The following is an 18600-nucleotide window of genomic DNA, read 5'->3' on the forward strand; positions in this document are numbered from 1 at the left end:
TTCAATAATAGGCCAATTATTCAATCAATTAATCATACTCCATTTCCCAATTAATGGTTCACTCAAGTTAATTTTTTTTTAATATACGATTTACGCAAAGTTTCGCACAAAAGCGTACTTTTAAAAGTGCTCACTAGACTTGACGAGGGCTTTTTGCTTGCAAAGCTGTAAACTTGAACCCCATCCTCTCCACAACGGGATGATTCCATGTGAAGTTATGGTTCATTTTCCCCTTGAAAACATTCCCCAACCAGCTCAAACCTGTGGGATCAAGCACTTTTTTCAGCTAGAACCGATTCGAAGGGGTTTCCAGCTTCGACGACGCCCCGGCAGCGGACCAAGTATTAGAAATCCATAAGGAAATTTGGGTGGGGGGAGGCCAAGTGCAAATTGTTGCGGCTGCAGCGAACGTGTCGAACGATAAATTTCATGGTTTTTTGGGGGTAGTGGGTAATCCCCCCCCCCCCACCCTACCACGGAAAACTTACATGGGTTGGTTGTAATGGTACCACATACGACAGGCGCGCACACATGCACGAAAATGTGCACAAGTTTGGTGTGGTGGTCGGGGGGTGGAATTTTCTATTAGAAACTAGTCAATCATTACCAATTCCAACTGGATTTGCGCGCTGGTGATGAAGCGATAAAAAAGCGAGTTTGAAAAAGAGTGTAATGGGGTTGGAGAGGGGAGAGGGTTGGAATCGCGTTAAGCTCAGGGTTTCGCCACATGCATCTTTTATGTATTTTACACCAGACACGTAATAAAAAGCTTGTATGGGGTGTGTACATAAATGTAAAACAGATGTGCAATACAGCATGGGCTGAGGTGGGCAATGAAAAAGTTTCCAAATGTTGATGTTGAATCTTTTTATCACATAATCTAAATTTTAAGAACTTATTTTTTCATTTTTTTACTTTTTTGTGACTCAAAAATTGATACTTTTAGCCCTAGGTCATGTACTTGGACGATTTTATTTCGGCGAAGCTAACAAAAAAAATAAACGTCAAAATTTCCAAGCAAAAACTATCACAAAAGGGTCTAGCTCATTTCCCCGAATGCCATTTCCCCGAAAATCATTTCCCCTAATTGACCACATACCCGAATACCACTTCCCCTAATCAGCCACATCCCCGAATGCCATTTCCCCGAATATCATTTCCCCTAATCTGCCATTTCCCCGAATGCCATTTCCCCGAAGTGACACTTACGCCAATTGCCGTTTATTTAAATATAATTTTCTCGAATTTTCATATCCCCTAATCATCATTTTCGCTAAAGCCTTTTTCCATGACTAACAGCTATTTTCTTTCTCATTTTTACCAAACAAACAGCTTTTTCGGGTATGCTGTTGATTAAATGTTGTAAATTGGGTAGTAAAGCCCTTTGTCAATTGTTATGAACAACGGTATGAAACAAGATTAAAAACCAATTCTGATAACGTTTTTTTTTTTCATTTTTATGCAAACAAAAAGTTATTGACAAGACAACATTTTTCGGATCAACTATGGTCCCCTTGGAACGAGCTGTCAAGTAGGAGTTTTTCTGCCAAGAAGGGCCGTGAAGTGATTTTTGTTTAAACTGAATTAAAAATCCATTTTAAATCCTTAGCGGTTGTTCAAAGGGTCATTGTACTTAGAAAAATAAGCTTTATCGTTGTAAACAATAATATCTTAATTTTAGGACCCAATTACAGTCCAGACTCGATTATCCGAAGGTTTGTATGGGACTTCGGATAATGGAATCACGAACAAAACAATTTTTTTTCGTTTTTTTTCTTTTTCTTGTTATAAACATTAAATTTGAGTTCTGCAACCCCATTTTAGGCAAATTTGAATAGTTGATTGCCTATTAAATAATAAAATGCATTTTTTTAATATTTCAACACCGCCATATTGGCCGCCATCTTGGATTTAAAAGTTTTAAATCACTTTAACGTAGTTAAGGGGTCATACTTAAGTTCGACAATAAAAATTTAGGCATCGAATATTTTTTTTCGTGATTCGATTATCCGAAGTTTTGATTATCCGAAGTGAAATTTTTCCGAGGCCTTCGGATAATCGAGTCTGGACTGCACTAGATTTTTTTTTGTTCAATTAACATTTGTATTCAACCGCATAATTAGATGTTGTTTTTGAGAAATTTGCAAGGAAATTTGTCTTTTTTCGAATTTTGTTCAAGAACCCAAAAATTGAACAAATAGGTACATAAGGCTTAACAAATTTTATTTAAAGTTTTTGTTGATTATACTTTTCACCAAATCCCAAACCAGCAATGTGAATAAAATGATCAGTGTGAACGGGGTTTTGTACTACGAAAATCGCACGGTATGTTTTTTGAATCATAAAAAATAACAAAACTTTTATTGCATTATTATTATCTTGTCTATAAGAAAAAAGTATTTGTTTTGAGAATATATATAAAAAAGTAGTCTGTAAGTCTGTAACAATATTCATTGTATTTGAATGAATAGTACCAAACCTTTCAACACCCCTTCCCTTCTAAAATGCTACGTCTGTTCTGAATGAAGCCAAAAATAAAGTTGATCATTCAAGCCCGCATAAAAAAGTACCATATAAAAACTTTTTTTCATATGGTAATTGAACTTTAAACTATATTGTTACTACCATTTCCAAAAATGTTTGACTACTATTTTAAAAATGGCATGTATATGGTTGGCATGAATTTTTACTATCTCACAAATGGTTTAACCATCTGGCATAAGGGTGGTTAGCAATGGTAACCTTAAAAAACTCAGTACTATTTTCGTCAAAAAACTGTTTGTTGTATGGTAAATAAATGGTTTAAGTACTATTTGGCAAAAAGTAACCTTAAATCAAACAGTTCACAAATAGTTTAATATAGTTAAATTTTAATTTTGGGAAATTGAAAAACGATTTCACAAATAGTTACCATTTCTCAAAGTGTCATTGTATGATCCAATATGGTAATCAAATGGTAATTTTTTATCCGGGAGGCCAATACGAACCTTTTAAGAAATATTATGTGTAGTTTGATGTTATAAAAATTGCCATCAATTTTTTTCTTATAAAATGCTATTTCCCCGAACGCGGTCAAGCGGAAATGCCCGGTGCCCAGGAGCGCGCGCGTTCGGGGAAATGGCATTCAGGGAAATGTCTATTCAGGGAAATGTCTATTCAGGGATATGACTAATCGGGTAAGTGGCATTCGGGATTGTGACCCATTCGGGAAAATGGCATTCGGGGATGTGGACGATTAGGGGAAATGGGAAATTCGGGTAAATGGAATTCGGGGAAATGACTATTAGGGGAAGTGTCTTTTCGGGGAAGTGGCATTCGGGGAAATATCCTTTCGGTAATATGGGTTTCGGGGAAATGTCATAGATTCATCACAAAATGCTTTATGCATTATAACAGTTTTGCTATTACTGAAAATTTGCAAAATATCAATAAATTTATCAAAAAAATAAACTGTTTCCTATTACACATGTACTTTAAATAGTTTACAATAGATACATGTTTTTTGCTATGGAAATTGTAATTTCCAATGATTTCCAATGATATCTTGTTATCTTGATTTTGGGGCATTTTTAAAGAGCACCCCCCCCCCTTTCCAAAATCAGAAATAAAATATGCAATAACTTTTTATTTTTTTGTTAAAATTGTGCTTTTCAAAATCATTTCTGGATGTTTTGGATAATTTTGACAAAGAGCTCTATTTTCGAGGGTTGAACATGTTTTAGCCACAATTTCCATTCAATGTTATAGATAATTATGCCAATCTAGATTTCAACCTTTTCTTAACATTTGTTGATTTCAAATTTCTCAAAAGCCCAACTCAACCGACTTTTTATTAATCTCAAAAAAAAAAAAAAAAAAAATTGATCAATAATAATACTTTCTATCTCATGCTTGCTTTTTCCGAACAGTAATTTGGTTCCACTTTGACAGTTCTAAGTTGAGGCCGCTTTGCGAACCACTATTCCACACCCAGATCATAATCAGAAAAAAACATCGATTTCAAATTTGTACTTTTTTATGGCCAGTTGGCACAAAATGACACATAAGCATTCAAAAAATTTAAATAACATGAAAAGTAAAGCGTAAAGAGTAAAGAGTAAAGAGTAAAGAGTAAAGAGTAAAGAGTAAAGAGTAAAGAGTAAAGAGTAAAGAGTAAAGAGTAAAAGGTAAAGAGTAAAGAGTAAAGAGTAAAGAGTAAAGAGTAAAGAGTAAAGAGTAAAGAGTAAAGAGTAAAGAGTAAAGAGTAAAGAGTAAAGAGTAAAGAGTAAAGAGTAAAGAGTAAAGAGTAAAGAGTAAAGAGTAAAGAGTAAAGAGTAAAGAGTAAAAAAATAATTATTTGAGAGTTGCGGATTTCAGAGATTTTTCAAGATAGTACGCCAAGATTGAAACTTGTTTCATATGAAAAGTGACAACAATGCAAGAAACTTTTTCGGATTTATTGAACATCTCAGGAATCGAATTTTCGGGATCTGTGAAAGTCAAAAGTTTTCTTGGCTACTTGGTCTGCATGTATGGGTCAAAGAACCCCTAGCCAGCGGTTGTTGTTTTGTGTGTGTTTTTATTTTATTTTGTGTAACTGTTTACTGGCGAAAGCCTTTATGGAGAGGCGAAATGTCACTCTCAGGGTTTCAATCGAACTGTCAAATCGGGGCTCCAATCGAGCAGCAAGACCATGCAAGAAAAAGGTCGGAATCAATTTAAAAATAATTTTGACGAAAAAACTAGATTCATAACAATCACAAGCATGGTAAATCTGTTGTTAATAAAAATCTGGTAGCTTTGATTTTATTTTTGCTTGCTGGCACGTACCAAAGGAAAACTACAAGCTTTTCAACCTTAAATTTGAACGTCTTTGCTGCCCCTGATCGCATAAATGTCCCATATGCATTTTTGAGTTATTTGAGTTATTGATGCAGTTTGGTTCAAAATCGTGAGCTCTTTCCAAAAAGCCTATAACATCCAGTACTTTGTTCTAGAAATCTGGAGGAAATCCAGTTTTTTCGCGAAAACTTTACACGTAGGCTTATGTATGGGACAAACTTCAAATGCGTTTTTCTCAGCTTGCTGTTTTTGCATATGGGACATTTATGCGAACATGGGCAGTTTGGGTGTTTGAAATTTCTCCCAGAACATTTCATTTCCCTTTATAGGTCCCTTGTTTACTGTTGTATTGAGAGTTGGTGGTTGAACGGATTGTTTAAAATTCAAATTGAAAGGTTAAGAATTGAGAGTTAACAAACAGGAGTTCAGCGTTCAGCAATTAGTGTTGAAGTTTTAGAATTGAGAGCTTAATGTAAATTTTATCCAGAGTTAAAAAATCAATCCAAAACTCAAGGAATTTGGATATGACAAATTTTATCTTATAAACTATTTTTGACCGGTTTAAAATTTTGCAACCCCTGAAACCCATCTGCTACAGTGCCCCGGGCAGCAACCAGTTTCGACCGTAAAAGAAGCATATTTTTATCGTGTGCCTTTTGATTTCATAGGTTCATGCAAAGTATTGCACGGCGCTCGGTCCTAGAGAATGAAGAACGAAAAAAAAGGCGCACAGGTTTGGTGCACGTTACACACGTGAGCGATCGTGATTTTATGTAATAACAGACAAAGAACAGCGCTGGAAAAGAGGTGGTACGCGGCGTCGGTAGGAAAACCAAGGAAAATGGATTACAATCCGGTGTTTCTTCAGGAGTAGCTGAGCAGTCGCAGCTTGAGCAGCAGCTGGGCCACGTTCCACTGCAGCATTGGTGGCGTTTTGAGCAGCAACTTACGCGACGGCTCCTCCAGGCTGTCCTTCAGCAGGTGGTACACATCCGGGTTGTACTGGAAGGGGAATTTACATTTAGTTTCATGACAAAGGACATTTTTTTGCTCCCCTGCTCGAGAGCGTCGATTTAATTTCATAAATTCGATTTGGCATAAGAATAAGGTACCGGTTGATTCTCCGGCACCGGTTGGTACGCCAGCAGCACTTGGTCCAGCGGTGAGCAGCTCTCCTCCACGGTGACGGTAGCCGCTTTGAGTGGATTTGCCATCACCGTTACAAAGTCCGGCTCCTGGCGGCCCTCAATCAGCTGCCGCGCCCGAAACACGACTTCCCGATGGGGGGCAAAATTGTTCCAAAAGCTGCGGCTGAAGTTGTGCGTCAGGCAGAACCCGGCCAGACACTTGAGGGTGTGCAGTTCCAGCGATTCGTGCTTGGGGGTGGCCATTCCGGACACGTAGAACGGTGCGTCCGGCTCGGGGAAGAGGTTGAGATTGACGCGGGTCAGATACTTTTCTAGCTGGTCCAGGGAGAGGAAATCGACCGGGGGAGTGATGTTCTGGGGGGCGCTCTCGAAGGCGAGTCGATAGCCGGCCAGGGTAATGCTGATGGACACCGTGATTCCCGGGCAATTGAGGGTTATAGTGGTGGTGAGGTCGGCTCTGGAGAGTAAAAGCGAATGGTTGAAGTACTTCCATTTTCATGCAGAACTAAAAGGTTTGGTGGATTCTGAATCAGACCTCTTGTAATCCATTATCTACTAAATTCCATTATCTTTCCTAAACCAGGTAATTGTTAAAAGGGTTTGAGCACCAAAAATCTTTTAACTACATTTAATACTTCAAAATGCTGAGGGCAATTGCATTAAAATCTTCTGAATAAGGAAAGTAAACTAAAGTCCATTAACGAATTCAACGCGGGCCGGCAAAGGTGCTTCTATGGTTTCCCAAATTAAAGTGATTTTGAAACAATGTTTTCCATGTATCAAAATGTAAAATACTCACACCTTCCCCGTCCTCCTCATGTCCCACTCCTTGAACGGAAAGTTAAAGTTCTTCTGCATCGCGAACCCAAAGCTGCCAAGCTTGGACACCCAAAAGGTGACCACCTTCCCGTCCGGATCGTACTCCTGCCTGTGCACCAGCCTGGTCGACCATCGTCCCGCGGCATGCGGAATCAGCTTCAGCTCGGTCGGTTGCTCTTCCTCGGGCTTGGGTTCCCGCTCGTCATCGGTGGGTGCCTCCGAAACGGTCAAGGTCGTCGATTTTCGGCGCTTGCGGCGCTTCTTGGTAGCTGCCCCCGGCGAAGCTTGCTGCTGCTGCTGGCGTCGCTGGTTAAGGGCAAGCAAGAAAGAGGACTGCCGGGACGACGCCCTCGAAAGCCGCTTCGCCAGCTCGTCATCCGACGGGTGGACGTGACTCTTGGAACGTCGTGAAGTTCCTAAACTGATACCTGCTTCCCCCTCCAGTACGAGTTCCTCCGACTCGGCTGGTTCCACAAAGAGCGGTTGCTCCTGTTCCCGCAGACGGTCCAGCAGTTTGAGAAACGAAGAAAACAATTTGTACACCGTTTCGGCCCGGAACTCGTCGTCCGAGCTGGCCGCTACGCGCAGTTCCTGCAGCATCTCGTCAATGTCCAGCTCGGCCGATTCGAGCCCTTTTCGTTCGGTGAGCACCAGCATCGGGATGGTGCTCTCCGGTGGGAACAGATAGTTTGGGCAGGTTTGGGCCATTGCCAGTTCTTGGAGCAGCGATTGGACGGGCGTTTCGATGGTTGGGCTGACGAGATGGCCACCGAAGCTCGCTACGCTTTCCGAGCCTTCGGGAACGTCTGCGGTGCTGGGTATCCGGAGAAGTTCGCGGCTGTGAGACAACAGCTGAAAGAAAGGAGAGGAGAGCACCTCACACGTATCAGTCCACAAATTTAGCATACTCTGATCAAGCTCAAATTTGGTGGAGCCGATGATACCATCAAAACAAGCCTTCAAAATTCAATGTCTTTAGTTGTTATATGTAGTTCACAAAAAATCACAAAATCTCCGGAACACGATGGTGAGGTTTACAATTTAGTTAGATTAAGGGTGCAACACACCCTAAAAATGGTTTTTAAAAAATTGCCAAAATTCAATTTTCAACCAACTTTTGCTCTTTTAAAAGCATTGGAAAGAAGAACTCTTAAAATTTTAGAAATTTTTAGGGTTGGAAGTTTGACTTGTTTTCTGTGACTTTGGCAATATTTAAAAAAAACATGTTTTTAGGGGTCAACTTTGGCTGTGTTTTGTACTAAAATTTCCTTTATTTTAAGTAAAAAGAAGTATGCAGTAATTTTTGTAGTGTCCCAGACTATGTTTCTACGCATTTTTTGCAATTAAAATGATAACGTTTCCATTCTTTAGCAGAAAATGTGAAGATCAAGCAAAAAATTGAAAAGGTGACTGTAAAAACATGGAAAAATTGCATTTCTACGCATAATTGTCCCACCAAGTATTTTCTATCACGAAATCAAAAGTTTTACGAAGAATTATGTCTTGTTTACCTGTTGTTTCGCGAGAGAATTACAAATGAGAATGATAAACTGCTAACTGGGATGATTAGGGACATATGATGCGAATAGGGACCCCCGGGACAATTATGCGTAGATTCACAGAAATCTGTCGAAAAACTTCGATCGCGTTTTTCTCAGCTGCACTTTTTTGAACATGAGACAATTATGCGTAGAACGGCAGTGAAGCTTCTGAAGAATTTGCTATGTTTAAGAACTAACACTGTTAATAAAAATTTAACGAAATATATAGTTGTTTCACATATACTGTACAAAATATCCTTCCTAAAGTATCCACTGTTTACATTTCCGAAAATTTTTTTTTTAAGAAGACTCTGCTTTTTAAACTCAATTAAATGAATTTAACAACTAGATTGCATACAAATTGATTAACCCTCTACAACCCAACCCCGCCTCTAGACGGGCTTCGATTTAAAAAAATCGCCAAAAATCCATTTTTCAACCAATTTTTGATCTTCAAAAAGCATTGGAAAGAAGAACTTTTAAAATTTTGGAAAATTTTAGGGTTTGAAGTTTGACTTGTTTTATGTGACTTTGCCAATGTTTTTAAAAATGTATTTTTTTTAGGGGTCAACTTTGGCTGTGTTTTTTACTACCATTTCCTATCTTTTAAGTAAAAAGAAGTATGCAGTAATTTTTCTAGTGTTCCAGACTATGCCTTTATGCATTTATTTACAATTTAAATGATAATGGTTCCATTTTATAGCAGAAAATATGAAAAACATGCAAAAAATTGAAAAAGTTACTTTAAAAACATGAAAAAAATAGATAGGCAAAATGTAATGATAGGAGGTGGTAGAAGAGGCCAAATACTACTAAAAACAAACATAAACTCAACAAGATAAATGCAAATTAAAATACAAAAAATTAAACAAGAAAAACATAAAACAAGAGAAGTAAAGTTTTTCGTAGAACAAAAGTTGCTCAAAATTACCTCCTGAACACGGGAAAAATAAAAATTTTCGAAAAAAAAAAATTGGGCAGTAGAGGGTTAAGACACACAAAATTTGCCATAAAACATGTAATTTTGCTTTTTGGAAAAAAATAAAAAAACCAAAAAAGGTTTTTATTAAAAAACCACTCGACAACGCTTTCGCTTCAACTTGGTGTCTATGGAGAAAAGATGAAAATATTGTCATTGAAAAGAGCGCACGATTTCCGTTAGGTCTTTTTAACTTTGCATAACATTTTTAGAGGGCCTAATACAAAAAGTGGAACTCTAACTGTTCTCTATTCAGAGATATTACAATTTCCGTAAAAAAGTCAAAGCAAAAAATGTTTGCGTGTAGTGGACCCTTAAGGGAACTTAAAAACGCATCTTTTGCGCAGGAGTTAAGTATGGTGCAGGATACATAATTTAAAAAAGTGTTTCGTCAAACGAAGTTTCAAACATCATTTGCCAATCAAATTTGCAATTGAAAATTATTTTACACATTTCATTATAAAGTGCAACGTTTTCCAGATATTAGCATTTTTAGACAATTTTTTGAAAAATGTTATTATTTGCATTTTTATATTTTTTATTTTTCTTTGTTTTAAAACTATTTTCGAATAGCTGAGAAAATGTCCTGGACATTTTAGACATTGTTGATAGGTCTGCTATTTGCTGAGATACAGCCCCAGAAAGTTTAAGTTCAATAAAAAGTGGAATTTTCTCGGTACCATTAAATAAGTACTCGCACAGAGTTGCAAGGCGTGATAAAAAAAATGAAAGTTTAATTTAAGTAGTGTTAGAAAAAAAAGTGTTACAAAAAAACAATTTCAGCAATTGAAAACTTAAAAAAAATTGAAAACCCTAATGTACTTAGATTTCTTTGAATGAAAAAAAAAAATATTTTTATGAATTAACCCTCTAATACTACTAACGATAACCTACAACTTGCTGAAGCCACCAAATCGATCAGAAAATCGAATATTGACTGCAAAATTGTATGGAGCCTTGTATGGGAAAACTAATGTTTCAAATGGCTTCCCGAGTAGACGGAAATAACTTGGGAATAACATTTTTTGATATTTGAAAATACTAGGCCAATAACAGTTTTTGTTATTTATAACAAGTTTTGTTATTCGTCGTTATGATTTTTTTGTTATTGGATTGTAATTTTATTATTCTTTGAACAAATCCTTGTTATTCTTTTTTGTTATTTTAACAACTAATCCGACTGAACCAGTTGGTGTTATTATTCCATAACAAAACATGTTATTCCCAAGTTATTTTTATATGTTTTTTCTTTCAGCCAATATCAGACCAATAACAAATTTTGTTATGATAACATAAACTGTTATTAAACTCTTACGCAAAAATTGATTTTCCTGGAATATTCCATAACACTTTTTGTTATTGAAATGGCATGAATTTAGTTATTCAGCAATTCCCCACGAAAACAGCACGATTCGAAAAAAAGTTCTCCGATCGGGCTCAATTTTTTTCTTGGGGTTCCTTGGCCGAAATAATTAGACCTGTATTTTTTTTTTACTATTTTTCCTTAAAAGCCTATCTAGTACCCTTTCGTTTGCGCTCAAGACAGCTAAAATCGGTTGAAATGGTGCGGAGTTATGATTTTTTGAAAAAATGTCAAAATCGACGAAAATTGCCATTTTTCGGACCAGCCTAACACGGTGTAGGTCACACTAATGGCCAAAAAAAAAATATACGGGTCCAATTATTTCGTCCAATGAACCCCCAGCACAAATTTGAGCCCGATCGGAGAACTTTTTGTTCGAATCATGCTGTTTTCGTGAGGAAATGCTGTATTACCGTCCGTTCGGGTTCTTTTAACATAGCGAATGCATGGACTAAGTTTCATTCAAATAAAATCATACATAGAAAAGCGAAACGCCAGTCACGTCCATTTGCGCTAAATCAAGCTCATGATTGAATGCTCGTAAAAATAGTCATTTTTAATACTCTAATACTTACCTCAAGGGATCTCTCATCAGCTGCTTGCATGGCCAAAAACTTCGGGTACAGCAGTTCGTTCAACCTCTCTTCAATTTTAAGCCGCTGCTCTAGCTCAAAATTCGCTTGAATCCTCTGGAACAGCTTGTGCAGCTCGGCATGAAACTTGAAATTTTGCGGCAATCGTGGCAAAATGTGGTCCACAATGAGAAAGTGCAACTTAATGTCCGCCGGGATATCGTTGATGTAAAAGTCCGGAATGACGGTCGGCTTGTTGGTGTTTTTGGGCAGCTTCGGAGCTCCAAACAGGAGTTTGGCCTTTTCGTGCTGAATTTGGTCGTAATTGAGGTGGAAATCTTTAAGCTCTTGTCGTAAGCCTTCAAACTCCTGGCTCTCTTCCCAAGCTTCCCACCGACAAACCACGGGTTCGTGCCACCAAAAGCAGAATGTGGGTAGTTTGACTGTAATTTTAATGAAATCTTCGCTCGTTTCGGCCACGAACTGCATCTCGGTTAATTGGAGATCCGCCGGCAAGGTGGTGTAGATAAAGTCACTCCGCAGCTCGGTTGGTTGGGGAAGCTTTTGAAAGCGGCTAACGGAAAAGATGCCTCCGGTAATACGGAATCTGCGCAAATTTACATGCTCTTCGCCGGCCAGACTCAACGAATCGGGCCCAATTTGTTCCATCTTTTGAAGGTACAGCTGCATCTCCTGCTGCACGAAATCCCCATCAATGTCCACCGTGGTCTCATCTGTTACGACCGGCGGGGCAATTTCCAAGGGTGGCTTTTCCTGGCCCTTCTTCTTGCCCTTTTTGCCACCCATTTTATTCTGCCCCTTCGCCTTACCACCACTCTCCTTCTTGATGGCTGCGGCACTCCCTCCCTTCGAACTCTTACCACCCCCAGCAGCACCACCCGAACTTTTGGCCATTTCCGCCTCTTCGAGCTCTTTTTGGCGTTTGGCGGCTTCAAAGACCGCCCGAGCCTCCCTCAACTCCGTCAGCCGTTTCACCCGCAGGTTCTGCCTATCGGCCCATTCAATTTCCTGCGAGGCCAGCAGGTCCGGCACCGGCTCGAGGCACCCGCACCGGAACGTGGGCTCCAGATCGGACAGATGGTCATAGCCAGTCCACAAGCCGCGCATCAAAGCGTCGCGCAGATCAAACGAAACGGATTTGGCCAGTTCCAACCCGAGCGGGGTCATTTGGAGCGTTTTTACGAGGTAATTGCTGGGGAGAAGGGGGAAATGGAAAAAAAAGTTTTTTCTTTAATTTTCATCCCAATTTTTATGCGGCTCAATTATGGATTATGATCATTGATGGCTAAGATGGAAAGAGCTTTGAGCAAAAAGTTTTCCCCATTTCTACGAGCACTGATATTGAATTGAATCCCTTTTGATGTCGAACAATCATTTGATCACAAAGCGAAGCAGCTTGTTGTATATTGCTACCTGCAAGCATTTTGTGGTAATATTTTTTTCTTTAATCTGGACCACATTGTAGTAACCACAAAACAGAAGAAAAACAACCTTCCAAAAGAAACCTGTGTTTCACCACGGAGCAATTCTTTGAGACTTCAGATTATTTTATTGCATTTTTATTTACTTTTTATGTCCATACAAAAATGATATGTGAAAATTCTAAAATCTGTCTCTTTTGAAGGAATTTTTTGATCGATTTGGTGTCTTCGGCACAGTTATACACTAAAAAAATGATGCACGGTAAAAAAAATTGGTTAATTTTAATTTAACTTTTTGTCACTAAAACTTGATTTTCAAAAAACACTATTTTTTTTATATGTTTTAGAGGACATCAAAAAAAGTGCCGGGTCCGGTGGTTTTGTGGTTAGCGTGGTAGCCTCTGAACCCCAGTAAGGCCTGGGTTCAATCCCAGACGGACCCGGTGGCCTTTTTTGAGACGAGATTTGCCTGACCACGCCTTCTATCGGATGGGGAAGTAAAACGTCGGTCCATTTGCGTAGAAGAGGTTTTGGGTGACTCACCACACATAACCTTCGGACGCCTAGAAATGAGCAGAAACTTGCAACAGAGACCACAAAAGACCCGGGGGTCGTTAAAGTGGATTACTTTGCTTTTTTAAGAGGACATCAAATGCCAACTTTTCAGAAATTTCCAGAATGGGCAAAAAAAATCTTTGACCGAGTTATGATTTTTTTAATCAGTACAGATTTTTTCAAAAAATCGAAATATTGGTCGCAAAAATTTTTCAACTTCATTTTTCGATGTAAAATCGAATTTGTAATCAATAAGTACCTTAGTAAATTTTTGATAAAGTGCACGGTTTTCAAGTTATAACCATTTTTAGGTAACTTTTTTGAAAATAGTCGCAGTTTTTCATTATTTTAAATTAGTGCACATGTTTGCCCAACTTTGAAAAAAATATTTTTGAAAAGCTGAGAAAATTCTCTATATTTTGCTTTCTTGAACTTTGTTGAAACGACCCTAAGTTGCTGAGATATTGCCATGCAAAGGTTAAAAAACAGGAAAATTGATGTTTTCTAAGCTCACCCAAACAACCCACCATTTTCAAATGTCGATATCTCAGCAACTAGTGGTCCGATTTACAATGTTATAATATGAAACATTCGTGAAATTTTCCGATCTTTTCGAAAAAAATATTTTAAGAAATCAAGACTAACATTTCAAAAGGGGCAAACATTCAATATTACGTCCTTTTTAAATGTAAGTCTTGATTTAAATTGTTTGAAAATGTTGTGTTCGAAAACATAAATTTTCCTGTTTTTTATCCTTTGCATGGCAATATCTCAGCAACTAAGGGTCGTATCAACAAAGTTAAAAAAAAGCAAATTATATAGAATTTTCTCAGCTTTTCAAAAATATTTTTTTCAGAGATGGGCAAACATGGGCACTAATTTTAAAAAATGAAAAACTGCGACTTTTTTCAAAAAAGTTACATAAAAATGGCTTTAACTTGAAAACGGTGCACTTAATCAAAAATTCCCTACAGTACTTTTTGATTGCAAATTTGATTTTACATCGAAAAATGAAGTTGAAAATTTTTTGCGACCAATATCTCGATTTTTTGAAAAAAAAAAATCTGTGTTGATTCGAACAATCATAACTCGGTCAAAGATTTTTTTGGCCACTCTGGAAATTTCTGAAAAGTTGCCATTTGATGTCCTCTAAAACATATCAAAAAATAAAAAAAAATAAAAATATTGTTTTTTTGCAAATCAAGTTTTAGTGACAAAAAGTTAAATAAAAAATCACCAATTTTTTTTTACCGTGTATCATTTTTTTTAGTGTAGTCCATATCCATACCTATAACTTTGCCGAAGACATCAAATCGATCAAAAAATTCTAAGTCAAAGATATCAAAAAGGGACCCCCGAGCTACCTTTCCATGAAAAATCATTTTAGGTACATTCAATTTCAATAATAATTGCCTTCCACCATGGCGTGTGCTGAGATATCGGCATTAGAAAATATAGGGTTGTTTGTTGGTTGTTTGGGTGAGACTTAAAAAAATCAATTTCCCTGTTTATTTTTTTATCCGCTGTATCTCAGCAACAAGTGATCCAATCTTCAATGTTTCTTGGATGAAATTGTAGGAAATTTTCTGAACTTTCCGAAAAAAAATATTTCAGGAATAGACAATCATGGACATTAAAAAAAATAAAACAAACAGTTTTTTTTTTAACTTTGAATTGCATTATATTGAAAACGGTGCACAGAATCAAGAAAATTGTTAAGTACTTTTCTATTGCAAAATAAATTTTAATAAAAAAATGTGGTCAAACAACTTTAAAGGCAAGATTTCATCATTTCATTTTTTACTTAAAAAAAAAAAACATAACTCGTCGGCAGAATTTTGGTCCATACTTTAAATGGCTTTAAAGAAGTGGGTTTTTGTCCCATAAAACATAAAAAATATAAAAAATAAAGATTTTGGGAAATTGTTTTTTTTTTGTAAAAAAAAGAATAAAAAAATCACAAAAATTCCGTAACTTAACTGTTATTTTGTGGAACATGTCATTTTAAGGGAAATTGATTGGAAAAAAATGTGTTAATCAAAATCGATTCAAAAATGTCTTAATTCTTGTCGTCGGTTACGTTCCGTTTCGTGTTCCCTCCTGCGTACTGTTGGATTTTCGAGGAAAATTAAGAGTGTCTCCCACAATTCGGGTCTTGCAAAGGAAAAGATCTCATGCAGAAAAAAATTCTCCTGGGTCACTAGAGTGTACCTTTCGGAAGTTTGTAAAGGAAAATTCCAGGGTTTTTGCGAAGCGCCAATTGCTGTTATATGAATGATTCTAGTAGATTTGTAGTCAGCAGTATCGTGACAGGTCTATTTTGTGATGTGTGGACAAAACCAGTCCGAAGACGGGGGCATTCCGAGGGTAATGACCATGGTGGGATCCTCCGAATAAAGTGAAGAAAATGCCTGCTGAGAGCGAAAAGTTGAAAAAGTTGTTATCCTCGAATTTATAATGAAAAATCTATGGGGAATTATTTATCTAAAAATTGGTGAAGGAGGAATTGCCTAAGAAGCGAGAATTTTTTTTGTCGACTTCACATCAACGCAAGCAACCGAGGAGCCTTTCATGTGTTCCTAGGGATCCGGTCCCGCAGAAGTCCTAGTAGCAGATTTTGCTGGATGCACCCGGTCAATTGCCGGTTGCCTACAAATTCAAAGAAAATCCAGATGCTGAAGATCATCTCCCGAATGGGTCAAGTTTGGCGGAAATGGTTGCTGGCCGCAGATAGCTCCTTTTCTGAAGAGTTCGTGATTTGGTGAGATCTTTCCATTATTATAATCACCAAAAGACTCTTCGTTTATTCTGACATATTTACAATCATTTACTATCATTTTAAATGATTGAAGTAGTGTGTTGAATATTTTTCTATATTGATGTCTTTGTGAGGGGAGAGTCCAATTTGCTCTCCATCCGAATTGATTATTTCTTATTTCTGAATTTCTATTCTTCTTTTTCTCTTCCTACCATCTGTCTCTTATATGTCCTTGTGAGGGGATCATCGATCCATCCGCATTGACATTCTATCTTTTCATTTTTCGTCTTGTCTTTCTTCTTATTTTTCATTGCTTTTTTTCACACTTACTACCAGTCTTTGTGAGGGGATACTGAGCTCGATTTGCTCTCCATCCGCATTGACCTTTTCTCATCTTTGATTTTCCTTTTTATCAGTAGTCAGAACCAAAGCCGGGGATTGGGTAGGGAGCATCAGGGCAGTGGACAGTATGCTGTAATGGCGGAGACTGGATGTGGATAGTGGAAGACCAGAACTACGTCACAAGGGGAAAATAAGTTTAGTAATTGTACAATTCTTGCGGATTGTCCTATTACTACATCTATTGACCTCTGTCAGTTTCCAGCTGTTTGCCGCACTCTTTTAGGCCCCCAACAGGGTGCGAGCCCTGTTTTTCAGCTTTGTCAGACTTTTTTCGGAGTTATTGGAGGTTACTGTCGGAAGGAGATTCTCATCCCCTGAGGACACCGTGAGTGATTTTGCTCGTTCGCGTCCAACCACCCCCTTTTGGCCCTTCATACGGCAGTAATTTGAAGATGCTCCCTTTGAGTCTGAGCCACTGTAATTCTAGGCAACCGCTACATAGGTCATCCTTGTGGCCCTGTTGGTTATCACATCAAATCAAATCATGTCATTTTAAGGGAAATTCAATGTTCTTTTCGAATCTACATTAACCCAGAAGGGTATTTTTTTCATTCTGAACAAATTTTTCATTTTAAAATTTCGTGTTTTTCTAGCTTTGCAGGGTTATTTTTTTAGAGTGTTACAATGTTTTACAAAGTTGTAGAGTAGACAACAAAAAAAAAAAAAAAAAAAAAACATAAGGAGTTTGCTTATAAACATCACGAGTTATCGCGATTTTACGAAAAAAAGTTTTGAAAAAGTATTTTTTGTGTTTCTTTTTGTTTCGTCATCCGTGGCTGTCGCGGGTGACCAACCATGAACGGCCATGATCAACAACGACCAACTTTTTCAAAACTTTTTTTCGTAAAATCGAGATAACTGGGGATGTTTATAAGCAAACTCCTTATGTTTCTATCTCAAAATTGTTGTAATTGTCTGCTCTACAACTTTTTAAAACATTGTTACACTCTAAAAAATAACTCTGCAAAGTTACAAAAAACACGAAATTTTAAAATGAAAAATTTTGTTCTAAATTAAAAAATTACCCTTCTGGGTCAATGTAGATTCGAATTACATTACATTACATTAAATTTACCTTGAAATGACATGTTCCAAAAAATTATACGGTCGAGTAATGGAAAATGGAAGAGTTTTTAAAATTTTTTTAGTGTTTTTTTTTTTGATGAAAAATACGTTTTTCGGAATTTTGAGTACGCCATCAAATTGGGCGTCCAATTTTACATAAAAGTCCCTTTGACACCAAATTTCTATCTCATCACCGTTTCAGGCTGCAAATTATTGAAAAACACCTCTTTTTTCGCATGTTCAAAAATGCAAGGGGTCGTACCGCCCCTCCGTCACGAGATTTCAAAAAATCGACCTCTGATTCGTGATCAGGGACAAAAGTTACCCCTTAGGACAAGGTTTTTCGCAAATCTAAAAGGGGTCTGGGCAACTTTTTCCGATTTCGTGTTAGTTGGTAGAGAATTACCCTCCTTTTAAGATTTTGATTCTTGCTTATGACTTTTGTAATGATTGTTTTACCAAGAATATTTTATTGGACTTTAATAGTCTTGCAAAGTGTCAAAAAATTACTCAAGTTAAATTATTATTTTGGCCGAACTTTTGTAAGACAAGATTAAAAAAATATTTTTTGATTTTTAATTCAATATAATTTCAAAACGATGGAAAAGAAGCAAATTAGGTAAAATTTGTCCAAAATTGAAAAATATTCAAAAACATTTAGTGTTCCAACTTACTATTCCGGTGGCAACGGTACATGCTGAAAGCTCCACAAATAGCAGCTCACAACGTCGGACGCGAACCCAAACTCGGCCGTGATGGCATCCAACGGTCTACAAAACGCATAGAATCACTTTGTTAACTTCCAATCAAACATACACTCGCGTGAAATAGACTCGGAACTTCATTTACGTCATATCGCGCCAAATGTTCCCCCCAACGCGGGCCGTTATTTCGTCCAGCACGGTGGCCATCGCGGCCCGGATTTCGTCCCGCACCGTGACCACCTCCCGCTCCGGCAGCAAATCCCGCGGCGTGGAATCGTCGATGAGGGCCAAAATCCGCAACGCATGTCCAAGTCCGGCCAGATACTGGGCGCCGATGTCGGCATTTTTTGCGCCCAGCTTGGACCACGTTTGCACCGGAATCGTGTCGTCCTGCGTCAGCGGACTGCGCTCGTCCACGGCCAACGTCCAGC

The 18600-nt window shown here is 37.7% G+C and overlaps 1 protein-coding gene across 1 annotated transcript in view; it reads right to left on the bottom strand.

The window, feature by feature from the left end:
• Positions 1 to 5432: 5432 nt before the first annotated feature.
• LOC120419361 (uncharacterized) overlaps positions 5433 to 18600 on the bottom strand; it is a gene marked incomplete at its 5' end in the record, with an annotated part of 13671 nt that continues 503 nt past the window's right edge. The window contains 6 exons of the mRNA XM_052709954.1: positions 5433 to 5823; positions 5934 to 6426; positions 6769 to 7640; positions 11247 to 12456; positions 18140 to 18235; positions 18315 to 18600. The exon at positions 18315 to 18600 is cut by the window's right edge and continues 168 nt beyond it. Of these exons, the coding sequence (XP_052565914.1) occupies positions 5686 to 5823; positions 5934 to 6426; positions 6769 to 7640; positions 11247 to 12456; positions 18140 to 18235; positions 18315 to 18600 (3095 nt within the window). The remainder of the gene's footprint in view (positions 5824 to 5933; positions 6427 to 6768; positions 7641 to 11246; positions 12457 to 18139; positions 18236 to 18314) is intronic.

The sequence above is a fragment of the Culex pipiens genome, chromosome 3 (assembly GCF_016801865.2).
Source record: "Culex pipiens pallens isolate TS chromosome 3, TS_CPP_V2, whole genome shotgun sequence".
In the NCBI taxonomy this organism is placed as follows: domain Eukaryota; kingdom Metazoa; phylum Arthropoda; class Insecta; order Diptera; family Culicidae; genus Culex; species Culex pipiens.